This window comes from Phyllopteryx taeniolatus, chromosome 14, assembly GCF_024500385.1.
Source record: "Phyllopteryx taeniolatus isolate TA_2022b chromosome 14, UOR_Ptae_1.2, whole genome shotgun sequence".
Lineage (NCBI taxonomy): Eukaryota > Metazoa > Chordata > Actinopteri > Syngnathiformes > Syngnathidae > Phyllopteryx > Phyllopteryx taeniolatus.
This window is the reverse complement of record NC_084515.1, coordinates 1,350,094-1,376,491: the sequence shown is the minus strand read 5'-3', so window position 1 is coordinate 1,376,491 and position 26,398 is coordinate 1,350,094. Positions and strand designations below refer to the sequence as shown.

At 43.4% G+C, this 26,398-nt stretch overlaps 1 protein-coding gene across 2 annotated transcripts in view; it reads right to left on the bottom strand.

The window, feature by feature from the left end:
* LOC133489302 (contactin-associated protein-like 4) overlaps positions 1-26,398 on the bottom strand; it is a 112,980-nt gene that overhangs the window by 18,529 nt on the left and 68,053 nt on the right. Inside the window, exons 12-19 of one of the 2 annotated variants that reach the window (XM_061798242.1) lie at positions 24,420-24,539; positions 24,136-24,336; positions 22,567-22,729; positions 19,720-19,847; positions 18,077-18,247; positions 8,124-8,342; positions 5,188-5,427; positions 2,461-2,700 (exon numbers count right to left, since the gene is read on the bottom strand). In XM_061798242.1, the coding sequence (XP_061654226.1) occupies positions 2,461-2,700; positions 5,188-5,427; positions 8,124-8,342; positions 18,077-18,247; positions 19,720-19,847; positions 22,567-22,729; positions 24,136-24,336; positions 24,420-24,539 (1,482 nt within the window). The remainder of the gene's footprint in view (positions 1-2,460; positions 2,701-5,187; positions 5,428-8,123; positions 8,343-18,076; positions 18,248-19,719; positions 19,848-22,566; positions 22,730-24,135; positions 24,337-24,419; positions 24,540-26,398) is intronic. The other variant, XM_061798243.1, reaches the window with a different exon arrangement.

The window sequence follows — 26,398 nt, the reverse complement described above, 5'->3', positions numbered from 1 at the left end:
GCAATGACTAAAAGTCAAATGTTTGGCAATTTAGCACCACCCATTTGTCTAGTACACGAGGTTAAAATTTTTGACCAAGTTTCTAGGAACAGTTTGTCTGGAAGAACCTTCGCCCGTTTGCACGCCACATATCAATCGACAACTGTCTTTATCCTGTTACCTTATGTCGCTAATGTCGTTATGCTACTGTGCAGGAGCATGCCAGGATACAAAATAGGAGTCGGCAGGAAACGTTTACAGTCAATCTTAATCAGAATCAGAATCATCAGAATCATCTTTATTTGCCAAGTATGTCCAAAACACACAAGGAATTTGTCTCCGGTAGTTGGAGCCGCTCTAGTACAACAGACAGTCAATTTACAGAACACTTTGGAGACATAAAGACATTGACAAAAAACAATTGTGCAAAAGATGCAGAGTCCTCTAGCACTTAGAGAAGTTCGAATGACTAATATTGCAATAGTCCGGTTCAATGACCATTGTGCAAAGGGCACTGAGACTTCAAGGAGTGTGCGGTTTAAAGTGACGAGTAGTGCGATAATCTGGGACAATGGTTGTGCAAATGTTACAGATACTCCTCAATCAGTGTGCAAATGGAGCAGATGCTACTCTGGCATGAGTGGCCAGTATATGCAAATAGTGCAGCATGGCGAGACAACTACAGTGAGTGCACGAGTAATACATAATTGGCCCCAAAGAAATGGCCCCGAATTCAAGTCAAAAAATTGCCAGCTTGTTGTAATGGAATTATAGGTTAGCTGTTTAAGAAATTGATTGCAAGAGGGAAGAAGCTGTTGGAAAGTCTACTAGTTCTAGTTTGCATTGATCGGTAGCGCCTACATGAAAGTTACATGAGTTTCATTGTGACCTGCTGAAAAGTGGTGGTAATGTCTCACTAATGACACCCAGTGGACTTACCCTCCTCCAGGCCTGGGTTAAAAAGCTAATAACGTGCGTAGCTGGAGCGATTAAAAAGGTAACAGAGGCTGACAAGATGATTGCGGCTGGAGGATGAAGTGACTGACAGAGCTTGTTAGGATTGCCAAAGCAAAAGAAGAGTAGAAGGAAGTGGTGCAGGAGGTCAACATCAGGCGAAAACGCTGGGCATGGCCGACAAGAAAAGACGAGATGCGGTGAAGACAAGCATCTTTGAGGAAAATGAAAGGTGAGGAACTGAGGTTTAAAAAACCCCCAACTACAAATCATCAAATTTTGACACCATGCTCCACCCATACTCCATGGTATAGGCAAAAAACCTTGGCATTTTAGCATTGCCCATTTGTCTAGCATGTCAACGTCCTAGTCACGGTCTTTAAATAGCCATGGAATGTGCCCAAAAGCGCTGTTTCAAACAATATTATCAACTTCGCATTCAATTTTGGCATGTGTCCTTCAGACTTTAATTTGCGTCCAGTTATGATAGACATATGCAGCCAATTACGTGCTGATCGAAGAAACAACTGTCAAGGGCGTTTTTTTCTCACCTTCCAGGTGGTGCAACTGAGTGCGAAATGACTGCTTCAAACCAAAATGGCCTACTAGAAAGTAGGCCATTTTGGTCCCTGAGTCCCTGAGACTCTTTTGTGCGCTTTGTCATGATAGACATCCAGCAAATTTCATGTTGATCGATGAAACTGGTATTAGGGGCTGATTTTTTTAAGTTTTATTTTATTTTATTATTATTTATTTATTTATTTTTACTTTTCAAGGGGTGGAATTAAGTGTGACAAGTGTGCTTCTAACCAAAATGGCCGACGTCTTGTTCAGTTTCAGGCATGGGTTCTTGAGACTTTTTTGTGCGTCTTTATATATTGGGTGCATATACATATGCACCCAATTTAATGTTGATCAGAGAAACAGGTGTCAGAGGCTATTTTCTTCTAACTTTCCAAGTGTGACTTTCCTAACTTTCCTAAGTGCAAAATGGCTGCTTCAAACCAAAATGGCCCACTACCTGTTAAACGTCATGCATTGGTCTTTGACACTGTTTTGTGCGTTCTGTCATGATATACATTTGCACCCAATTTCATGTTGATCTGAGAAACTGGTCTCTGGGGCAAATTTTTTCCAACTTTCCAGTGGGTGGAACTAAGTGCGAGATGTGTGCTTCAAACAAAAATGGCTTATTTCCTATCAAATTCCCAGCATGGCTTCCTGAGACTTTTTTGTGCTTCATTTTACAATAGACATGTCCACCAAATTTGGTGTTGATCGGGGAAAAAAAAATTCATCCCAGGGGGTGCGCAGAGTGCGAAATGGGTGCTTCAAAACAAAATGGCTAACTCCTTGTTCAATTTCTGGCATGTGTCCCTGAGACTTTTTCATGTATCCTGTTATGATAGGCATGTCCACCCAATTTCATGTTGATCAGAGAAACGGTTGAGTGAGTTCTTGGAGGTCGTGTTGGGGACCCCTTAAATACATTTTCACCAGGATTAAAAAAACAAACATATTCCTCACCATGCTTGTTGATGAGCAGTGCCAGGTACTCTCGTTGGTACGATGACACATAGAGCAGCAGTGCAGGACTCTGGCTGGTTCGGAAGCTCAGTGACACGTTCTCTGCTCTCAGGCTCACGTCGGACAAAATGGAGGAAGGCGACGGTGGCTTCGCACTGACATTCCCGCCGCCCCGCTCGGAGGCTTCCATCTCGAAGGCGTAGCGGATGGACGTTGTCGGCTTAAAGACGGCCGACACATCTGGAGAGAGGGCGCAGGTTTATTGCACCTATCTGTAGTAAACTGTATACTGTATGCTTCAAATTTGGTAGCAAATCTGGGAGAAGTTCATCATTAAAGGAACAGGAAATGACCCAAATGATCCTAAAGTGGTTACCGTACTTCAAACTAAAATGGGAGACGCTCATTCCATTCATTTTCAAGTATGGCTTCTTGAGCCTTTTTTGTGCGGTCTTCTCATGATGGACATCGATACCAAATTACGTGCTACTAAGAAAAACTGGCTTCAGTGGCTTAATTTTCCAAAATAATATGAGGTTTATTAATATTGGAGTTTCAGGCTTTCTGACAAATTTTCTAAATTCCCAGCCATGCTCCACCTACACATAATAATGAAGTCTCAAATGTCTGGCAATATAGCACAGCCTAACCCTAACCCTAGCATATGTGGTTAAAATGTTTTAGCAATCTGACAAAATCTTGATTGGGAGTTCATTTTTGAAGGATCCCAAGAAATGGCCAAAATGAGCTTAAAATGTCTGTTTCAACCCAAAGTGGCAGACTTCCTGTTTGTTTTACAGCATGGGTTTTTGACACTTTTTTGTGGGTTTACCTGTATTAGACATTCCCACCAAATTTTAGTTTTTTAAGTGAAACATGCTTCGAGGGGTGAATTTTCAAAATTTCCATCCAACTCGTCCAAGATGGCGCATAACCGTGTGGTCGCCTCGGTTACGTGCTCTCTGGTAATGTCTATGTCTTTGTGTTTTTCGTTCGTCTTTGGAGACATTACACGACTCACTTACACAAAGGAAGACCTGCTAAACATTAGGGAGTCTACCCCGGACTTTCTTTCACCAATTTTTACTAATCTGCTCAGCTTTTTTTGAGTTACTTACCGAAGGGGCGGCTCCGGTCTATGGTGCATGGAGGTGAAGGTAATGCCATAATGGGAAGGAAGCTGGAGTGTAGGTCAAGCTCCGTAAGAGAGGTTTACAAATGCCGTTCCCGTCGATTTACCTCGCAAATCTACGCTCCCTACCCAACAAAAGGGACGAGCTTCATGTGCTCACAAAGACCAGTAAGGATTTCGGATGGCGGCGTAATGCTTCCGGGCTTCCAACTACACCGGGTAGACAGAAGGCGGCGGGGTATGTTTCTATATCAATGAAAAATGGTGTATCGACATCGTAGACCTTAACATTCAGAATCACGCCGTTCCAGGTCACACTGTCATTGCCCACGTGAGCATTGAAGTCCCCCAGCAGAACGATGGAGTCCCCAGCGGGACCGCTCTCCAGCACCCCCCACCCCCCCCACTTTGTCCTTTTTTGTGCTGCCACAAAAAAGGACAAACTCCAGGAGATGGGCTACAACTGTCGGGTTACTCGGGTCAAGCCACTTCTGAGCCTGAGCCAACGTAGGAAGCATTTCAACTGGGCCAAGGACAAGAAGGACTGGACTGTTGGCCAGAGGTCCTTGGTCCTCTTTTCCAATGAAAGTAAAGTGTGCCTTTCATTTGGGAATCAAGGTCCAAGGGTTTGGAGGAAGACGGGTGAAGAACAGAACCCAAGCTGCTTGAGGTCCAGTGTGAAATATCCACAGTCTGTCATGATTTGGGGTGCAATGCCCAGTGCAGGTGTTGGTAAACTCTATTTCCTTAAATCCAAGGTTACCACAACAGTCTACCAGAATATTTTAGAGGACTTTATGATTCCTTCTGCTGAGGATCTCTATGGAGATGCAGATTTCATCTTCAAGCAGGACCTGGCCCCTGCCCATACCGCCAGAAGCACCAAAACCTGGTTTGATGTCCATGCCATCACAGTGCTTGACTGGCCAGCCAACTCGACGATCTAAACCCCATTGAGAATCTACGGGGTATTATCAAGAGGAAAATGAGGGGCACCAGACCCAAAAACAAAGAAGAACTGACAGCAAGCATCAAGGAAATCTGGGCTTCCATAACTCCTAGGCAATGCCACAATTGAGGCAATCACCTCAATGTGATTAAAGCAAAAGGGATTCCCAACCAAGTATTGAAGATTAAAATATTGTTTTGAAAGTAGTTTTTTTTCTCTCCAAAAACTTTGAATTCCTGATTTTGTGGGTTTTATAAGATGGAAGCCCAAATTATGAAAAAGTAAACAAATAAATACTTCAAATTGTTTAAATTGTGGGCGCTGAATCTATAATCTATGAAAGTTTAACTTTTTGAATGCAATTATGGAACTAAATACACTTTTCCATGATATTGTAAAATGTTTTTTTTTGTTTTGTTTTTAAAGGGCCCCAAAAAAATGGTGAAAATGAGCCTTTAAATGTCTGCTTTGAGCCAAAACGGAAGACTTCCTGTTCATTTTACAGCATGAGCTTTTGAGGTTTTTTGGAAGGTCTACTCAAGATGGACATTCCCACCTAATTTCAGGTTGTAAAGTAAAACTGGATTCAGGGGCTGAATAATGTCACACACGGACATTTTACTGCAAACTACGACTGGACGTTCACCTGTGTGACAGAAGACTCCGTCGTAAGCCGACTCGTCGCAGTCGCAGTGGAAGCCATTGTTCCTCTCCACGCAGCGACCGTGGTTCTGGCATAGCGCTCCGTAGCTGTCGCAGTGACCCGGGCAGCCAGGTTGGACGCCGGGTGTGATGCGCGCCCTCTCCTCCAGGTCCAGGGTGGCACCGTTGAGCTGCAGGGAGCGGATGCAACCACGGAAACCCTTCTGGCGGGATGCCGTACCCCCTTTAAATGAATATTGTCAATTTGTTCTTTCAGACAAGCAAACACCAAAGGCATGTAAAAGCTGACAAAAAAAAAAAAACATTGTAGGGAGGGTCTGGGGGGGATCCCCTGGGCCCCCGCCGATAATTTTTTTTATTTTAACATAAATTAAGCAATCTGGAAGACTCTGAAGAGTATAATAAGGCAGAAAACAAAACAAAAATTATTCACGCGGTCACATTTATTGACACCGCTCAAGTACATTGTTGCATCCATCCATTTTCTTTACCACTTATCCTCACTAGAGTTGTGGGCAGATGGAGCCTATCCCAGCTATCTTCGGGCGGGAGATGAACTGGTCGCCAGCCAATCGTAGGGCACAAATAAACAAACAACCATTCGCGCACACATTCACACAATGTAATGTATGGGCAATGTAGAGTCTTCAATCAACCTACTATGCATGTTTTTGTGATGTGGGAGAAAACCGGAGTACCCGGAGAAAACCCACGCAGGCACGGGGAGAACACGCAACCTCCACACAGGCGGTTTGAATCCCGGTCCTCAGAACTGTGAGGCAGATGGGGCACATACATGTCGAACAAATTTAAGATTAAAATTAAATTTGCCTCATTTATTTGCTATTTTGTTCTGGCCTCCAACTTGAGGCAGGCCCATCTCCACCTGCACCTGATGCCTGCTTCAAGCTGTGCCACATGAATACTGAGTAAATAGTGAGTAACTTCAGAGTTTTTTAACCGCAGCATGAACATCAATAAAAGAAAAATTACAAAATAAAACGTGTGTGCATGTGCGTGTGTGTGTTTGTGTATGTGTGTGTGTATGCACAGTCAAAACTACAACAACACATCTGCAATTGACTGCAAGGTGTTTTCTAAAGTTATATGTGAGCTGAAATATGCACATTTGTGCAGACAGTGCCAGACAAATACTACAATACATGAAAGCTGTTGTTTTTGTTCGTCTAAATGTAAACAAGAGTAGCGCGCCGTTGCCTTAATGGTATCGACGACCTTCCCAAAATGGTGGCCATGTAGGCACGACAATCAGCTGGGCTGGCTAATCTAGTGTTAATACCTATGTAAGGGAAGCCCAATAGCAGACGTGTGAAGTTATGTTACTTTCTTGTGTCGTTTGATTGGTGAACTTGACTTAAACGTTTTAACCAGGGCAGTTCTGGGAGAAGCTTAAGGTAGTCTAGTTTTAACCAGTGCAGGTTTTGCGGAATTTATGGTACTCTCATTTCAAAGTGAAACTTTTTGGGGTGTTATGGTAGCCTAATTTTTACTTAATTTTAACATGGGGGAGTCACGGTGGTCATATTTTAATCTGAATTAAAAAATGTTTTTTTTTTTTAAATCAACAGTTGTCTCATTTCAAGCTGCATAACTATTGGGGGATTTATGTTAGTCTTACTTAAACCTGTGTCATTTTGGGGAGATTTACATTAATGTTATTTTAACCTGTGCAACTTTAGGAGGATTTACGTTAATTATATTTTGACCTCTGTAACTTTAGGAGAATTTACGGCAGGAAATGCATCACTCCTGTTACACCAAACCTTTCCCACTCTCATATAATCTCTGGGATCAAGGGTTGCGGTGAAAATTTATGCTTCATTTCCTCTCTGGAAAACAAATCCACCCGAGTGCTCAGGTAAACACGCTTAGCACATTACTGGCTAAAATCAATATTTCATGCCACTTCCTGATGCAATCTGCTGACTTGTTGTTTGCTGGCTTGTTGATGGACATGGAGTGAAGTCCATGATGAGATTTACACAATGATAAAGCCTAAACAATGGATTTAGCTCTCTGGATATGGACAAACAGCATCAGCGAGATGAACAGACCGCTGGCTGTATTGATGAAATTTTGTCATAGCTCGTTAATGGCTAATTACATGATGGACTGATTAATGACACCCCGTGGTTTAGGTGGTTCAATTAATGATTCTTTTAAGAGCCTCACAAGAATAAATCACATCGGGAAGTTTATTAGCACGCCATGCTGACTGGAGCAATTTTCTTATTTGTTCTGTGGTTAGGGAGATAATGAAGCTAAGCTGACCAACACAAGCAACTAAATTCTAATGCCCCGTTTCTAGGGATTCGGTTCATTTCGGCATGGTACGCATTTTTCGGGAATTTCTGTTGTGAAGGTTATAGTGATGTTTTGCAGTTGTACACAACTGAATGGTAAATGTACATTTGTTAAGCGACAAATAAGGTAGGCTAACAAAGATACGCACCAAAAATAAAAATTCCCTTTCCATTTAGTGGTTCAATTTGGCAGGGTCGGCACGGTGAACGACTGGTTAGATCGTCTGCCTCATTGTTCTGAGGACCGGGGTTGAATCCCCGGCCCCGCCTGTGTGGAGTTTGCATGTTCTCCGGATGTCTGCGTGGGTTTTCTCCGGGCTCTCCGGTTTCCTCCCACATCCCCAAGACATGAATGGTAGGTTAATTGAAGACTCTAGATTGTCCGTAGGTGTGAATGTGAGTGCGAGTGGATGTTTGTTTGTGTGTGCCCTGCGATTGGCTGGCAACCAGTTCGGGGTGCACGCTGCCTCCTGCCCGATGATAGCTGGGATAGGCTCCAGCACTCCCGCGACCCTTGTGAGGATAAGCGGCTCAGAAAATGGATGGATGGATGGATGGATGGAATTTGGCAGGGTACGCATTTTGATTGGCTCACCAATGAAGAGCTGGCTGTTGAGCTGCAGGTGAATGTGTCCATCAGCGGGCGCCTGGCGGGTGGCCGTGGGCATGGCGTCCAAACGCAGGCACGCCTCTTTCACGTTGCGCTCCACGCGAACCCGATGCCAGCGCTCGTCATTCAGCGGGGAGCTCGAGTTCACGTAAACCTCCAGAGGACCGTTACCCACGTCGAAGGAGAACAGAACCCGGGTGGGAGCTGGTCAGGGACAACATGGATACCATTACATTTTTTTTAAAATAAACAAATCACTATTTGGGTCTTTAAAAAAAAAAAAAAAAATAGTTTTTTTTCTTGTTGAGTTGTTAGTCTAAAATGTCTTAGGTTCGCCAAAGACAGCTCATATTATTCAACTCTAATGAACTTAACATACCATCCGTGTTTTTGTAAACTTTAAATACTCTTTGTGACTTTAACATACTACTTTATGTGTTTTTTTCGTCAAGATCAAAGAACAGAACAAAAATAAGTTTTCGTAAACTATTTTTTTGGGGTCTTAACCTTATGCACATGGTTTTGTAAACATTTTAACTAGAGTCAAGGAAAGCTCATCTCTCTCCAATGTTTGTGTCTCCTATTACTACGGTCTCGCTCCGGGTTCACTCCTAGGACTACTTCAGTTTTGTTCCAGACACTCGACTCCGTTTCTGCAAGCGCTGACTGGTATCTACCAAGATGCCGCCTACCCGTGTGGTTGCCTCGGTTACTTGTTCTTTAGTATTGTTTTTGTTTTTGTGTGTTTCATTCCTCTTTGGAGACATTACACGACTCACTTACACAAGGGGAGACTTGCTAACCATCAAGGAGGCTACTCCGGACTTTCTTTCACCAATTTTCACAAATCCGCTCAGTTTTTTCTCTGAGTTACTCACCAGAGCAGCGACCGCGGTCTTTGGTGCATGGAGGCGGTGCCACAGAGGGAAGCGAGCCGGCATCCAGGTGAAGCTCCGCAAGAGAGGATACAGATTGGCGTTTCCGTCGATCCACCTCACAAATCTACGCTCCCTAACCAACAAAATGGACGAGCTTCATCTTCTGATAAAAACCAGTAAATACTTTGGACGTTCCGCCGCCATGTGGTTTACTGACACTTGGCTTTGTGAGGCTGTACCCGATGGCGGCGTCATGCTTCCCGGCTTCCATCTTCACCGGGCAGACCGCGACATGGAATCATCGGGGAAAAGGTGGCGGGATATGCTTCTATAGCAATGAAAAATGGTGTACGGGCGTCACGGAGCACAGCACACACTGCAGCCCACATTTGGAGTCGCTGTTTTTGGACTGAAAAGCCATTCTACTCGCCTCGTGAGTTCGCATCATTCATTCTCGCTGGTGTCTACATTCCGCCTCAAGCTAACACGAACGGCGCACTGCTAATGCTCGCCGAACAAGTAAAGTAGTAAATGAAATTGAAAAAAAACATTGGACTCACCCCTCATTATTCTCGGGGACTTTAACAAAGCTAAACTCAACCACAAACCCCTAAATAAAAGCAGCACATCGACTGTCTCACCAGGGAAAATAACATTTTAGACTACTGCTATACTACGCTGAATACTGCAGCCCTATGGGGGGGACAAGCCAGTGCAAACTGGAGGCCGGTCCCAAGCCCGGATAAATGCAGAGGTTTGTGTCAGGAAGGGCATCCAGCTTAAAGCTTTGCCAAACAAATATGAGTGTTCATCCAAAGAATTCCATACCAGATTGGTCGTGGCCCGGGTTAACAACGTCCGCCACCGACGCCGTCAACCTGCAGGGCGCCGGTGGAAATTCCGCTACTGTGGGTCGAAGTCGAAGAGGTGGAAAGCGGGTTCTTCGGGAGAAAGACAAGAGGAAAACACAGAGCCTAGAACTCAATGTGGGGACTTTGAATGTTGGGACAATGACAGGAAAATCTCGAGAGTTGGTTGACATGATGATTAGGAGAAAGGTTGATATATTGGGTGTCCAGGAGACCAGGTGGAAAGGCAGTAAGCCTAGAAGTTTAGGGGCAGGGTTTAAATTATTTTACCATGGTGTAGATGGGAAGATAAATGGAGTCGGGGTTATTTTAAAAGAAGAGTTGGCTAAGAATGTCTTGGAGGTGAAAAGAGTATCAGATCGAGTGATGAGGCTGAAGCTTGAAATTGAGGGTGTTATGTATAATATGATTAGTGGCTATGACCCACAGGTAGGATGTGACCTAGAGGTGAAAGAGCAATTCTGGAAGGAGCTAGACGAAGTAGTTCTGACCATCCCCGACAGAGACAGAGTCGTGATTGGTGCAAATTGTAATGTACATGTTGGTGAAGGAAATAGGGGTGATGAAGATGTGATGGGTAAGTATGTCATCCAGGAAAGAAACTTGGAGGGACAGATGGTGGTAGACTTACCAAAAAGGATGCAAATGGCTGTAGTGAACACTTTTTTCCAGACCGACAAGAGTGGAGGTAGAAGCATGCAGGTGGATTACATCTTGTCCAGACGATCTAATCTGAAGGAGGTTACCGACTGTAAGGTAGTGGTAGGGGAGTGTGTGGCTAGACAGAATAGGATGGTGGTGTGTAAGATGACTCTGGTGGTGGGGAGGAAGATTAGGAAGACAAAGGCAGAGAAGAGAACCATGTGGTGGAAGATGAGACAGGATGAGTGTTGTGCATCTTTTTGGGAAGAGGTGAGACAGGCTCTCGGTGGACAGGAGGAGCTTCAGGGAGACTGGACCACTGCAGCCAAGGTGATCAGAGAGGCAGGCAGGAGAGTACTTGGTGTATCTTCTGGCAGGAAAGGAGAGAAGGAGACTTGGTGGTGGAACCTCACAGTACAGTAATCATACAAGGAAAAAGGTTAGCTAAGAAGAAGTGGGACACTGAGATGACCGAGGAGAGGTGAAAGGAATACATTGAGATGCGACATAGGTCAAAGTTAGAGGTGGAAAAGGCCAAACAAGAGGCATATGATGACATGTATGCCAGGTTGGACACTAAAGAAGGAGAAAAGGATCTATACAGGTTGGCCAGACAGAGGGATAGAGATGGGAAGGATGGGCAGCCGGTTAGGGTGATTAAGGATAAGATGGAAATATGTTGACTGGTGCCAGTAGTGTGCTAGATAGATGGAAAGAATACTTTGAGGAGTTGATGAATGAGGAAAATGAGAGAGAAGGGAGAGTAGAAGTGGCGAGTGTGGTGGACCAAGAAGTGGCAATGATTAGTAAGGGGGATGTGAGAAAGGCATTAACGAGGAGGAAAAATGGAAAGGCAGTGGGTCCAGATGACATTCCTGTGGAGGTATGGAAGCATCTAGGAGAGATGGCTGTGGCATTTTTGACCAGCTTGTTCAATAGAATTCTAGAGCGTGAGAAGATGGCTGAGGAATGGAGGAAAGGTGTGCTGGTGCCCATTTTTAAGAGCAAGGGTGATGTGCAGAGCTGTGGGAACTATAGAGGAATAAAGTTGATGAGCCACACAATTAAGTTATGGGAAAGAGTAGTGAAGGCTAGACTCAGGACAGAAGTGAGTATTTGTGATCAACAGTATGGTTTCATGCCTAGAAAGAGTACCACAGATGCATTATTTGCCTTGAGGATGTTGATGGAAAGGTACAGAGAAGGTCAGAAGGAGCTACATTGTGTCTTTGTAGATCTTGAGAAAGCCTATGACTGACTACCCAGAGAGGAACTGTGGTACTGCATGCGGAAGTCTGGAGTGGCAGAGAAGTATGTTAGAAGTAGGACATGTACGAGGGCAGCAGAACAGCAGTAGGTTTGCTGTAGGTGTGACAGACGAATTTAAGGTGGAGGTGGGACTGCATTAGGGATCAGCCCTGAGCCCCTTCTTGTTTGCATGGTGATGGATAGGCTGACAGATGAGGTTAGACTTGAATCCCCGTGGACCATGATGTTTGCAGATGACATTGTGATCTGCAGTGAAAGCAGGGAGCAGGTGGAGGAACAGTTAGAAAGATGGAGGCATGCAGTGGAAAGCAGAGGAATGAAGATTAGCCGAAGTAAAACAGAATATATGTGCATGAATGAGAGGGGTGGTGCGGGAAGAGTGAGGCTACAGGGAGAAGAGATAGCAAGGGTTAAGTCCTTTAAATACTTGGGGTCAACCGTCCAGAGCAATGGCGAGTGTGGTCAAGAAGTGAAGAAATGGGTCCAAGCAAGTTGGAACGGGTGGAGGAAGGTGTCAGGTGTGTTATGTGACAGAAGAGTCTCTGCTAGAATGAAGGGCAAAGTTTACAAAACAGTGGCGAGGCCAGCCATCATGTACGGATTAGAAACAGTGGCACTGAAGAGACAACAGGAAGCCGAGCTAGAGGTGGCGGAAATGAAGATCTTGAGGTTCGCTCTCGGAGTAACCAGGTTGGATAAAATTAGAAATGAGCTCATCAGAGGGACAGCCAAGGTTCGATGTTTTGGAGACAAAGTTAGAGAGAGCAGACTTCAATGGTTTGGACACGTCCAGAGGAGAAATAGTGAGTATATTGGTAGAAGGATGATGAGGATGGAGCTGCCAGGCAAGAGAGCTAGAGGAAGACCAAAGAGAAGGTTGATGGATGTCGTGAGGGAAGATATGAGGGCAGTTGATGTTCGAGAGGAGGATGCAGGAGATAGGCTTATATTGAAAAGGATGATGCACTCTGGCGACCCCTGAAGGGACAAGCCGAAAGGAAAAGAAGAAGGAGAAGAAGAAGCTATATGCTAAATAACACATACCGTGCCAAACTTCGTGCAGGCTTGTCTGATCACTGCTTCATTCACTTAATACCGACATACAGGCAAGAACTTAAATGTGTGAAGCCTACAGTGAAAACAGTGAAAAAGTGGACCAATGAAGCAAATACAGAACTTCAAAGATGTTTAGACCGCACAGACTGGAGTGTCTTTGAAAATTCAGCGGGCAGCCTGGATGAATATACGGACACAGTCACATCCTATATTAGTTTCTGTGAAGATGTGTGTGTACCAATATAGTCATTTCGCACATTCAATAACAACAAGCCGTGGTTCACTGCCAAACTTAAACAACTTCGCCAAGCTAAGGAAGGCACATATGAGAGCGGGGACAGGGCCCTGTATCATCGAGCTGGAAACCAGCTGACTAAAGAAATGAACATTGCAAAGAGAAACTATGCAGCAAAGTTGGAAAAACAGTTTAGCGCTAACGACTCTAAATCAGTCTGGGATGCATTCCAATCGCTGACCAATTACAAGCGATGATCACTCCAAGCTGAGAACAATAACATTAGCCAACGACTTGAACACCTTCTACTGCAGATTTGAAAAGGACACTTTCACACCCAACCAGCCGCACCACCGACCACAATCACACGACAACCTGCGTTAACCATCCACGAACAGGATGTGAGAAGCATCTTCAAACAACAAAAAAATTAACAAAGCGGCAGACTGCGCGGACCATCTCCCTCCAGTCTTCACACAGATCTTCAATCTCTGGAACTGTGCGAAGTACCATCCTGTTTCAAACGCTCCACCATCATTGCAGTCCCCAAGAAACCTAAATCTCTGGTCTAAATGACTACAGATCTGTCGCCTTGACATCTGTGGTCATGAAGTCCTTTGAACGGCTCGTGCTGGACCACCTCAAGAGCGTCACAGGTCCCATGCTGGACCCTCTGCAGTTTGCCTACCGAGCGAAGAGGTCTGCGGATGATGCAGTCAAAAGGGGACCGCACTTCATCCTAGAACACCTCGACAGTGCAGGGACCTACGCGAGGATCCTGTTCGTGGACTTCAGCTCAGCGTTCAACACCATCATCCCTGAACTCCTTTCCTGCAAGGTTCTTCAACTCACTGTCTCGCCTGCCATCTGCCAGTGGATTTACAGCTTTCTGACGGGCAGGACACAGCAGGTGAGGCTGGGAGAGACCACCTCATCCACACGCAGCATCAGCACTGGGACACCCTAAGGTTGTGTCCTCTCTCCGCTGCTCTTCTCTGTCTACACGAACGACTTCACCTCAACGCACCCGGCTGTCAAACTCCTGAAGTTTGCAGATGACACCACTGCCATCGGCCTCATCAAAGACGGTGACGAGTCTGCATATCGACAGGAAGTGGAGCGGCTGGAGCTGTGGTGCAGCCGACACAACTTGGAGCTGAACACGCTCAAGACTGTAGAGATGATCGTGGACTTCAGGAGGCATCCTTCGCCACAGCTGCCCCTCACGCTGTCCAAATGCTTTGTGTCAACCGTCGAGACCTTCAAGTTCCTGGGAATTACAGTCTCTCAGGACCTGAAGTGGGCGATCAACATCAACTCCGTCCTCAAAAAGGCCCAGCAGAGGATGTACTTCCTGCGGCTTCTGAGGAAGCATGGCCTCCCACAGGAGCTGCTGAGGCAGTTCTACACAGCGGTCATCGAATCAGTCCTGTGTTCTTCCATCACAGTCCGGTTTGGTGCTGCTACAAAAAAGGACAAACTCCGACTGCAACGGACAATCAAAACAGCTGAAAAGATTGTCGGTACCCTACCCACCCTTGAGGACTTGTACGCTGCCAGAACTAAGACAAGCGCGTGCGTCCTCTCGGACCCTCCACAGGTCACCAGCTCTTCCAGCTCCTTCCCTCAGGTATGCGCTGCCGATCAATGCAAACTAGAACTAGCAGACATTCCAACAGCTTCTTCCCTCTTGCAATCAACTTCTTAAACAGCTAACCTAAAATTCCATTGCAACATGCTGCCAATATTTTTGTCTTGAGTTTGTTGTCACATTTCTGTCGTGCCAATTATACATACTCGTGCACTCACTGTAGTAGTCTCGCCACGCTGCACTACCTGCATATCTGTTGTTGACCAATACTGGCCACTCATGCCAGAGTAGCATCTGCCCCACTTGCACACTGACTGAGGAGTATCTGCAACATTTGCACAATCAACATTGTCCCAGATTATCGCGCTGCTCGTTACTTTAAACTGCATACACTCCTTGAAGTCTTTGCGCCATTTGCACAATGGTCATTGCACCGGACTATTGCTATATTAGTCATTCAAACTGCTAGAGGACTCTGCATCTTTTTGCACAATTGTCCAAAAAAATAAATTATAAAATTTTACCGGCATTACCAGATAACTACCAACCCTTTATTGCTCAGTGACTGTTTTTCTCAATGTCTTTATGTCTCAAAAGTGTTCTCTGTCAATTGACTGTTGTTATACTAGAGCGGCTCCAACTACCGGAGACAAATTCCTTGTGTGTTTTTTGGACATGCTTGGCAAATAAAGATGATTCTGATTCTGATCTGTGCACCCGCCCAAGCCTCAAGGGCTCAAGAAGAAGAAGAAGCTATTCCGTATTGTGTGACCACTTTCATTTGCACTATTGATATAATTGCCTGGGGCCGATTATGGATCCCCGCATGCCGGAGTTCCGCCGGACAATGTCGGGCTCCTGAAAGATTTAGTAGAGTACTGGCCAAGCAGAACGCCGGTGGCGAGCGGGAGGAGAAGATGAAACAATATTCTGACTCCCTTTGTTTCTCGGGACTGGCGCCTGGCGAGAAAGTTACCCCTGATGGAAGCAGAGCGGCAGTATTCCGAGCTGGAACCTGGTGATTTCCCCAGGGCGTCCCTGCATTAGCTGCTGTTTTTGTCCCCTCAACTCCCATGTCGACCATCGCGGCACCACAAATGAAAGTGTGTGGGCTCGTCAAAATTTCACATCGTAAACAACCGTCTCATTCTCATGCAAACTAAATCACATGGAAATGATACCCAGAAGCCCCTTTCACAAGGCTCGTCAAATCTATCTTTTTCCTGTCTCGTCGTTCTGTACACTGTATTGAGGATGAAAGCAGATTTGGAGGTACATTGTAAAAAGTAACAAGGAATATTATACTATAATACTATTATGCAAAATTAATTGTCCATACAGTGGTCCCTTGAAATATGAGTTTAAAGGAACTAGTTAATGGTGAGAACATCAGCAACAACTTATTCCATAGTTCTGGACTTACAAATGATGTCTGCAGAAAAACAGCACCCAAAATAGACTCAGTAGTAATTTTATACTTGTTTTCTAATTAAATATTTGATTTGTAGCCATATTTTGGCCAGCTCACATTTTGGACACGTCAGCTACAACCTGACATGTAACGAACAAGAATTCATTGAACTTCTATGTATTCTGTGGTTTAAGTTTTGCTTATATTTAAAGTCTGGATGTTTTTATTTTTTATTTTTTAGACAATAAAGAGTGAAAATAGTGATAGTGAAACATGTTGGAAGGCTTGTTGTTTAAAAAAAATCGAACGTTGAAATGCCTCCTTAAAGAAATACAACAGCCACATCATCCCACATGAAGTAATTCTTGCAGATTAATTAATTTAGAGAGTTCCTGTGGATGACAAAGGCGTTTTTGTAGGGTGGATGGTAGCATTGTGTGACAGATGCGGACTGTGACGCGCAATGCTGGCTGTCATAACAGGGTATCCCGGCCAAAAGTATTACGTCGCTTAATGTCCTAAAACTGCGACCGATTGTCACCAAAATTTAGGTGGACATCCCTATTTACAGTATGCCCACTTGCACCTCTGAAAATATCAGAACAATCGGCCTGGTATTTATGATTTTATGGGGTTTGTGCTTTGCAACGTCATTTACGCATATATGAACGGGTTTTGTCTGCTCAATTTTGTATTGATTGCACCACAAAAGAGTTCCTATGGAAGACAAAAGCATTTCTGTAGGTGGCATTATGACAGACACGGCTGGCTGCCACAACGTCAGATGACCTATGCTGAGGGTCTTGCCGTGTTTGTATCATTTGAATCGATGAGGCCCTAATAAATTAGCAACCTTTCAGCATATGAAATTAGCGATTGAACATAATTTTGGGGCTCTAGCTGATGAAAAGGGGGCGTTCCAAATTAGTTACTCACCAACTGCTCCAAAATGTATGGATATTATTGGAAATGACTGCCAGTTTCAAAAAATACAGAAAATCAACTTCATAGTGAAATATGAACCATTAGGACCAATACTTCCTTTGATTCGTCCTGTGACCACGCATATAACTCAAAACACTCAAATCAGCTTTGCCACCATGATAAATTAATTGCGGCTCATTCTGATGTGCATGACTTGGCCACCAGGGTGCAGTATAATACAGTCATACGTACAGTTTCACAACTACTGTAAGTGACCCAGCAAGCTGTTATAATAGTAGTTTATCACAGATAATATGGGTATTGTTATATTGTCTGTCTACATGTGTTGCTGGAGCATTTGTGTTCAAATAACCGTTGCTTAAAGCGTTATAACACCGCTACATAGATGCTATGCGTTAGCCCATCTTTGGTATTTACCATTATGTGCTAGCATGAAGCTAGTGACTTTAAGGCAAAGTTATGTTGTTTTAAATACACAACGTGCAATTGCCTTTGTTTTATGTTTAGTTTGACAGTAAACCAACACTGGGAGGGGCAATAAACAGCTTGAAGCCTCATTTTTGATGAATTATTCACTATCTGTTTGTTGGGAAGTGAGTTGAATTCATTACCACCATACAGCGCTCGTATCTCATATTTTTGTTTGCAAGTCAAAGCAAAAAAAATAAAAAATCGGCTCATGTTTACATGATGTTTTTAGAGCCAGAGGCGGCTCGAAATTACGCAGAGGCGGGAATTTTATACGCAGATGGAACGTCTTTTCCCCCGTCTCATTGTAAGGTATTATTGTGGCACAGCAGAGCTGGGACTGTGAAAGGCTGTCTCTTATTTATCCCACCCTGTTGTAAGTGTCCCATTGTGGGATTCTGTATCGGCTGTGTGAAAGGCACAGTTAGATCCTGTTACGGCTCTAATGAGGCCCTTTTCCAGGATCTCAGCTTGAAACAGACTAAAATCAACACAGCTAGTTTTATTAGGAAAAACCTGTTGGCTGTTAATACATATCATAGTATATTAATCAAAACCTGGGGCGCTAACTCACAGCTAAGCTCAATGCGTATGAAATCCCTGATGCCCAGGTTCTCCAAGAAGACTCCTGAGGGAGCACCGGTCTTGAACAGGAAGGAGATGTCGGCACTCAGTTCGCCGTGGAACGTCGGGAAGTGGAGGTAGGACGTCTCTGTGGCAAAGAAGGCTGCGTTCCAGAAATTCTCTTTGGGGAGAAAATGATTTGAATCATGAATTGAAGCACTTTTAATGATCTAGTGCTGGATTTATAGGGTGTGATTGAAGTGACACAATACAGATTTTTTCTGTCAAGTGGTACAATTGGGATGTGCGTCACGGCAAAGAGAAAACCATACAACCTTATTTTGGGCTACATGGGCTTCGATTTTTGTTTTGTTTGTGTATATATACCCTGCGATTGGCTGGCAACCAGTTCGGGGAGTATCCCACCTCTCGCCCAGTCAGCTAGGCTCCACCACACCCTTGACCCAAGTTAGTGTTTATTATTATTATTATTATTATTATTATTATTTATTTATTTCTTCTTCTTGTCTAACTCTACGAGTTACACTGTTCAAGTTACATTCTTCGTTCATATTCTTCTTTTCGGACTCATTGTGACTCTTCGATTTGGACTCTTCTTTTCCAGATTCTTCTCTGACTTTTCGATTCTGAGTCTTGCTTTCAGACTTTTTTTTCTCTATCCAACTCATTAATTCAGACTCTTCTTCTTGGACTCTCTGATTCAAACTCTTGTTTTCGGGACTCTTCTATTCTGACTCTTCTTCTCCCACTTTTCTTCTCGGACTCTTTGATTAAACTCTTGTTTTCTGACATCTTCTTTCCAGACTCTTCCTTGTCAAACTCTTCCATTCAGATTGTTCTTTTTGATGATTTTTTTGTCTGACTCTTTCATTCAGACTCATGTTTCTGAAGTCTTCTACTCTGGCTCTTCAATTCACACTCTTGCTTTCATTGTTTTTCTTTACAGACTCTTTTTGTCAGGCTATTCTTCTCCGGCTATTCCATTCAGAATCCTAAATTCGGACACTTCTTTTTCAGACTATTCTTTTCTGACTCCCTTACTGATTTATCCTCTCCAACTCTTTTATTCCTGAATCATCTTTTATGGCTGTTCTTTTCCACACATTTCTTTACCGACTCAGATTTTTGGAGGCTACCTTTCGCTTCTTTAGACACTTCCTTCCGGACTCCACTTTCAGATTCCTTTCCTCAATCAACTTTTCCAAATAGTGTTTCCTAACTTTTTTATTAAAACTCCTTTCCCAACTTGTCTTTTCTGACTCTTCTTTAATGAATCTTAAGATTAAATCTGATACATTTCACGTGATATAGACTTCAAATATTGTCTAAATATGTATTTAAAATGTAAACAGACAAGGGAAAAAAAAATCTGTAACAGGCAGTGAATCAGAATTGGACACTTGCAGGGTCCTGCAATGTAAATCCAGCCTACAATATCATTTCTTATGCACATGTGGGACTCAAACCTAGAGCCCTTTGGTCACAGGCCGACTGCTTAACCACTTACCCTACAGTCACCCCCTGCCTCTCCCCTCCCCCATCTGACTATATTTGACTAATATGTATGAATTTTTTTCTGTGCTTCTCCACTGTATGCATGATTTATTTATTTACATAGGTGACTGGACTTACTGTCGCCATGGCAACGCAGCGGCCCCACCCGGTAGGCAGCCTCTGAGCCAGTCCGCCTCACGTCGCCTAGTATCAGGGAGCGGACAGGGAGGCTCTCCTTGTGGATCAGCAAACCTGTGTCCTCAGCCCTGCAGAAAGGAAAATATATACTGTAAACAGTATTATAAATTACATTCGCCAGTTTATTATTCAGCCTTATCATGTCATACATGCCTGTGCTAATTCAATCCAGGCCAAAATGTAGCATCTGGTAATAAATACTGAAATATTTAGCCACTAGAAATAGATGTTTGAACTGAGAAATGACAGGAAAATGTAAAGGCCAAGCGCTAACAGTGTGAATAAAACATAGGAGGTTACAAAGAGCAAATGCACAGAAGGTAGTATGTACAGTCTAGTCATAAAAAAATGTATGTTCGGTTAGTTGACGACAGTAAAATGTCTTGCTTTGTTATGAGAATAAAAAAACTTGAAAACTGAATGCTGAAAACACAAAGAAAGTTTTCAATGTTTATGGAAAAGCATTTGTTACTTTCTTGAAGACTAAAATATGTGTAATATTTACATAAAAACTTGTATGTTAGGTTCTTTAAAGAGCCAAAAAGTGTTCAACATTTACAAAAACACTGATGTGAAGTTTATTAAAGACCCAAAAATGTTTGTTTTACACCATATTTAAGTCTATACACTTCTCATATGAGATTTACATATTTCTTGTTTTATACAGCGCGAACATTATATTTATTGGCTATAAATATTTGATGTGCTATACACTTCAAGGTCACTGATGGTATAGTGGTACACTCGCCTGACTTTTGTGCGGACAGCGTGGGTTCAGTTCCCACTCAGTGAGGGTGTGAATATGAGTGTGAATGGTTGTCCCTGTCTATATGTGCCCTGTGACTAACTGGCGACCAGTTCAGGGTGTAGTCTGCCTTTCGCCCGAAGTCAGCTGGGATAGGCTCCAGCGCCCCGTGACCCTAACCAGGATAAGTGGTGTTGAGAATGGATGGATGGATGGATATACACCTCATATAGCATTTACATATCCATCCATCCATTTTCTGTACCGCTTATCCTCACCAGGGTCGCGGGCGTGGTGTAGCCTTTCCCAGCTATCTTCGGGCGAGAGGCGGCTGCGTATGATACTGTGAACCACAGGACACTCATCCTAAAAGTAGCCCAAATGTTACAGAATTCCACCTTGGTTTGCATAATTGAATCTTTACTTAACAATCAACGCTTTTATGTTGAGATGGATGGCAAAAAGAATAGTTGGTAAACCCAAAACAACGGACTCTCACAAGGCTCAGTCTTAGCTCCAGTTTGGTTTAACGTCTACACAAACGATCAGCCACAGTACCAGAACACCCACAGATACAACATCATAGAAGGAAAACTTTCAGATGCCCTAACCACACTCTCAGAATACTACAAGAAATGGTACCTGAACACAAACCCAAGCAAGACTCAGGTTTGACCGGAACAACCATCAAGGCAACAGAAAATTAGGAATTAAGTGGAACAACGAGCTGACAGACCATCTGTTCCCTGTTTATCTTTGAGTAACCATCAATAGAACGCTCTCTTTCAAAGAGCATGTCACCAGCTTTAAAGGAAAACTCGCATCACGGACAAACCTCTGAGTAAGCTTACTACCACCACCACCAGTTGGGGTGCTGACCCCAAAACACTGAGGCAAACAGCTGTGCCAATCCACCGCTGCATACTGTGCCCCCATGTGGGTAAGATCGTCCCACGCCCACAAAATAGATGCAGAGCTAAATAAAGTATATCGGATAATAACGGGCGCTCTAAAACCAACACCCTTGCCAGCTCTATATCGTGTAACAGGCATCCCACCACCACACATCCAACAAGAAACAATCACGAAAATTGAACGCTAGCTTGTTATGTCTACACCCCAAAAATGCATCTTCCCTTCAGATAGTCTGATGGCGTGGCCACTTCAAAGTGCCTCATGGTCGGCTGTGAGTGTGCGCACGTCACACAGAGAAAGGCGGACGTGCAAAGAGGGGGGAGGACTTTTTTTTTTTTTAAAGTCCAACTTAACAGCTCGCTTCGGGCTGGCGCGGCCGCTTTAGAGCACCTCGTTGTCCGCAGTGAGTTTGCTCACATCACTCAGAAAAAGGCAGAAGAGCAAGAGAGAAAAAAAAAAGTCTCACGTGATAGCCAACATGTGGACAACGCCTTGTCGCAGCGTGTAAAAGCCCCACGATGACCCGGTAAGATATATTCCAACCAACCATCGGGGTCTTTAAGCATGTATATTTACGCTGCTCAAACAATTTGGGATGTGGAGGCATAAGAAAGATGTCTGTTGTTTGATTGACAGTTGATAGTTGAGGGGTTGCATGGTGTCCAGTGGACAGACCCACAGTGTTTGACACCAAAGACAACAAAGACAACAGCTTGAATTTGAAGCCTTATTTTAGACACGATTTTTTTAATCATTAAAATTTGGCAGGGTTGTTAATAACACGCTTCACGTTCTTAACTGTTACTTGACAGGGACTTCAATTTGTCTAGTCTTGACTACTTGGTGGGCACGGTGGATGACTGGTTGGCACGTCTGCCTCACAATTTTCTCTGGGTAATCTGGTTTCCTCCCACGTCACAAAAACATGCATGGTAGGTTGGCTGCGCATAGGTGTGTACGTGAGTGTGAATGCTTGTTTGTCTGAGTGTGCCCCCTGCACTTGGTTGGTGACCAGTTCAGACCAGAGTCGCTTGAGATAGGCGCCAGCATGCCCGCGACCCTAGTGAGGAAAAGCGGTACGGAAAATGGATGGATGGATGGATGGATGGACTATTTGGTGTAGGTACCGTTCTGCACTGTCAGCATCACAGTTGCAGTAACGTTTGGGATCCAAGCAGTCTCCCTGCAGGCCGCATGCACACTGCTGGCTGCCCGGCTGACCTCCTGCCCAATAATTCTGACGTCCACCCGGAGCAGCACCGCCAATCCACCAGCTCAAGGGGGAGCCCTCTGGAATTCACCACAAACATTAACATGTCATACAAAAGCTTCTCTTTGGATTTTACCACTCTTATTGTTGGACTCTTCTTTTTCCGACAATTCTCTTCACTTTTTTTCCCAGACCCTTATTGTAGAGGTCTTTTCTCAACCTTTTCAAGACTTCTGTTGTGACATTACTTTCCGTGCTTTTTATGCATTCTTTTGGGGCTCTTTTGTTTCAACTATACTGTACTTTTGCAGACGCCTTTTTTGCACTGACTTTTCTTTTCGGACTCCTGCTTTGCTGACTGTTTTTTTTCCAACTCTTCTTTTCTAGGCTCTTCTTTCCCGACACTTCTGACTCTTCTTGTTTTGTTTTTTTCGACACTTCTTTTCCAGACACTCCTTTTCTGACTCACCTTTACATACTGTCTTTCCTGACTCTTCTTTCTGGACACTTCATTTTTTTTTTACTGTCAGGCGGTTCTTCTTTCTAAGACTTTTTTTTTAACTCTTCTTCTCTCGCTTTTCGGTTCAGATTTTTGGGTGGAGGTGTTTTGTTGTGACTCTTATTTTATCACTCTTCTTTTTCCACACTTTGATTCAGACTTTTCAATTAAGGCTCTTCTTTTTCAACTACTTTCTGAACTTTTCTTTTCCCAACTTGTCACTTGTTACTTCTTTCCGGAATCTTATTTCCCATCTCTTCTGACTCTTCTTGTCTTTGGAACTGCTGACTACATTTTTGGCTCTTCTTTTCTGGAGTCACCTTTCCTGAATCTTCTTTTCTGAACTTACATTCCAGACTTGTTTTCTTACTCTTTCCAGACTCTTCTTTCCTATCTCTACTTTTTAACTCTTACTGTTGGACTCTTCTTTTCTGGCTCTTCTTTCACGACTCTTCTTTTTTCCATAGTCTTCTTATGGACTCTACTTTTCAGACTCTTGTTTTCAGACTTTGTAATTACTCCTCATAATCTTCGTTTCTGACTCGACTTGTTTCATGTTTACTGTTGGATTCTTCTTTCCTGACTTCTTTATGGACACTTCATTTCTGACTATTCTTTCCTAAATCTATTTTTTTGACTCTTGGTATTGTACTCTTCTTTCCTAATTCTTCTTTCTGCATTCTTCTTTTCAGAGTATGGTTTTTGGATTCTGTCGTGACTCTTCTTTTTGGAATTGTTGGGTTCCTCTTTTCCATACTCTTCTTTCTGTACCCTTCTTTTCAGACTTTTATTTTCCTAACTCTTCTTTCAGGACTACTTTCCTGAGTCATCTTTCAGGCCTCTTCTTTTCCAACTCTTCTTCTCCAGAGTCCAGACTCTTATTTCCAGACTCTTCCTTTCAGATTACATTTCTGACTCATCTTTGAAGACTCTTCCATTGTGACTCTTCTTTAGAGATTGTGACCGCTAAACAAAATAGAGCCTCACCCGGAGTGTTGAGGAGGCGGGACTTCCTGCAGTGGTAGGCCATTTCCTGTTGGCAGTGGTCTGACTGGCCGATAACGGCCAACAGCTGCTCCTCGCTAGCAGAATAGTCCAGTTGCACCAGGTGCTGATGTTCACCACTAGATGGACTCAATGTGGTCAGCTCGGTGTTGTTGTGTCGGATCTCCATCCATGTGTTCTCCTCTGGTGGGAAAAATTGGAGGTTAAAGAAAAACAAATACGTAGATATTAATTATATAAAAAAACAAAAACAATGTGTGCCTCACCTGTCATATTGCAGTAAACTAGTTGAGGTTTGATGGGACCGCTGCCATCCACGTCGATGTAGAAATATCCTGATGTGTTGCCATTGTGTTTATACGCCTCGCAGGATTGTTCATACACCGCTAGGAGGAAAATAAGTAGAAAGGTTTACTGAATTATGCTGAGAAAACGGCAAGGTTCAGTTCAATAACCTCAGGAATTACATTTTTGCCTGCACTCTGTAGATCAGGGGTCTCAAAATCCCGGCCCGTGGGCCAATTGAGGCCTGAGGAACGATATTTTGTGGCCCCATACTCGACAGCAAAGCTTTGTGTTAGTGTAAATTGCATGTTTTTCTCAAATACATCTTTTTGCCGAGTCGTTGCCCTAGACATTTTATATGTATTTTTGCAGTGATGGGCTACCATGGCTCAGCCTCATGACACCTTCCGGTGGGGTTTGTCGACAAATTAGCCAACCCAAATTGGGTCACTTGGTTGAAACATGATTCCAAAGTGACACTATGAGGATGGAAAATATATTCTGTCACCCAGCCCCAGTCATGTCTTTCTCAAAACCTGCCAAGAAGAGAGGTTGGTGACAAGCAGAGACAATTTCAGGAAAAGGCGTAGGCAAGAGAAGCCTACATTCTGAAGAACTGTTCATGTTCAGAAGAACTGTTCATGTACTGAACTGTTCTTGACAGATTCAAAACGTTGGATCAGTTGTCCGTTTTTTGGAATACTTAAAACATTCCACAAAAAAGTGGAATACTTGATGTGGCCCACACTCACCCAGACTCTACCTCCAAGTAAGTTGAGTTTGAGACCCTTGCTTTAGATAATATCCTTATTACAGTATGTTATAGCGACATAACAGAGCTATTCATAGCATTTAGTGGAGCCTCTAAAATTGAACGCCCCTGAGGTTGTACAAGTCAGAAATTCATAATTTTCTAGAAAAATATCCCATTAAATATAATAGTCTTTAAAGCTGTCATCCACAACATAAAATAGTCATACAATAATTACTGTGTAATCAAAAACAATAATAAAAAGTGGCGCAAATGAACAACATTTACCTCTTTTCGAGGAGCCGTTGGCTGCCAGCACCGGTGTGGGTGGTGATCTGGAAATCTATGTTTATGTCTCCACATTAAGAGGTACTGTAACACTTCAGTGGTTAGAGAATGAATTTGTACGCTGGATATTGAACTATTGACAGTTTCTCTCGGCCGTTTTATTTAACTCGCGAGTTTCAACAGCTCTATTACACATTACGTTGGTGTATATTCACCCGCTAGGGGTTGTGAGAGGGGGAGACGGGGACAGTTGGACTCGGCACAGCCTATGTCATACCGAAGCGACAGACTGCTGGGTTGTAATGCTGAGTTCCAGCAGTAGGGGGCGCGGATTATATCTTTACAAAACAGTTTTTTTTTTTTTATATGAAAGTACAGAAAATGGATCAATGGATGGATTTTAGAGTCCTCAACTGCTAACATGGGTTTTTGTACACTTTTTGGGTCTTTAATGAAAATAAAGTTTTTTTTTTCCACAAACACGAGAGACATTATCCCTTTAACACCTAAGCCTCAAAATGTCTGCGTGGACATTTTTGCTTATTTTGATTATGAAAAGATCAGAAAATGTCCTGTGAATAATTGCTTTTGCCCCTTTTCCCAGAAAACATGGAATTTTCAAATATCTAGCAGGTTAGGGTTAGGTTAGGTTATCCTTGACGTGTCGTCGCCAACGTGTCAGGGATAAAAATTTAACAATCTTCATTGTTGCTAACATACATATTTTTACAGAAATATAAAAGACATTTTAGCCTCTTTTACGAACCAAACATACGCATTTTGGGCTTTAACAAACAGATTTCATTAAAATAAAAGGCAATTTTAGGGCCTTCAACAAACCTAACATAAACATTTTGGTAAACTTTAGTTAACATATGCATTTTCATAAATGTTTTCACTTTTGAGGTCTTTCATGAACAT